The 714-nt window shown below is 65.5% G+C and overlaps 1 protein-coding gene across 1 annotated transcript; it reads left to right on the top strand.

Annotated features, from left to right (window-relative positions):
- Positions 1–231: 231 nt before the first annotated feature.
- LOC104994811 (hemoglobin subunit theta-1-like) lies at positions 232–700 on the top strand (the record flags this gene model as incomplete). Its single annotated transcript, XM_010848505.1, has 2 exons — positions 232–356; positions 496–700. Coding segments are annotated over exons 1-2 (300 nt in total), but the record flags the coding sequence as incomplete, so codon positions are not given.
- Between the last annotated feature and the right edge of the window lie 14 nt (positions 701–714).

Raw genomic sequence — 714 nt, 5'->3', positions numbered from 1 at the left:
CCATGCTAAAATTCAGGGCCACCTAATATTGACACATACTAAATATTAGTTTCCAAAAATAGGGATTTCAGGGTCCAGGGCGATTGGGAAGGCCCCAGGTTAGAGCTGACGCTCCGTGGAGAGCTCCTAGACCCCTCCCGGCCAGATTCTGCGACCAGAGGCCCGGCGCCCCCTGGAGGCCAAGGGGACAGCAGGCCGAGAGGCGCAGGCGCAGCCCAGGCTTCACCGAGACGCCGAGCGCGGGGCAGGCCGGTCTCCACCATGGTGCTGGCGCCGGCGGACCGCGCTGCAGTGCTCGCGTTGTGGCGGAAGCTCGGGACCAACGTCGGCATCTACACGACGGAGGCCCTGGAGAGGTGCGCACAGGTCCTGGCGCCTCAGGGCTCACCTGTCTTCAGCGCGCTCGGGGGATGCGTCCCCCGCCGTCCTATTCCGGAGCCCTTCCTCCCCAGGCCCAGCCATCAGGACGCGCCTCACTCGCCGTTCCTCCCGCAGGACCTTCGTGGCCTTCCCTTCCTCCAAGACCTATTTCCTCCACCTAAACTTGAGCCCCGGCTCCGCCCAGGTCACAGCCCACGGCCAGAAGGTGGCCGACGCGCTGAGCTTGGCCGTGAACCACCTGGACGACCTGCCGGGCACCCTGTCGTACCTGCGCGAGCTGCACACGCACAAGCTGCGCGTGGACCCCGTCTTTTTCAAGGTGAGCTCGCGGGT

This window comes from Bison bison, unplaced genomic scaffold, assembly GCF_000754665.1.
Source record: "Bison bison bison isolate TAMUID 2011002044 unplaced genomic scaffold, Bison_UMD1.0 scf7180017505852, whole genome shotgun sequence".
Taxonomy (NCBI): Eukaryota; Metazoa; Chordata; class Mammalia; order Artiodactyla; family Bovidae; genus Bison; species Bison bison.
The sequence above is the reverse complement of the archived record's forward strand: the minus strand, read 5'-3'. Positions and strand labels throughout refer to the sequence as shown.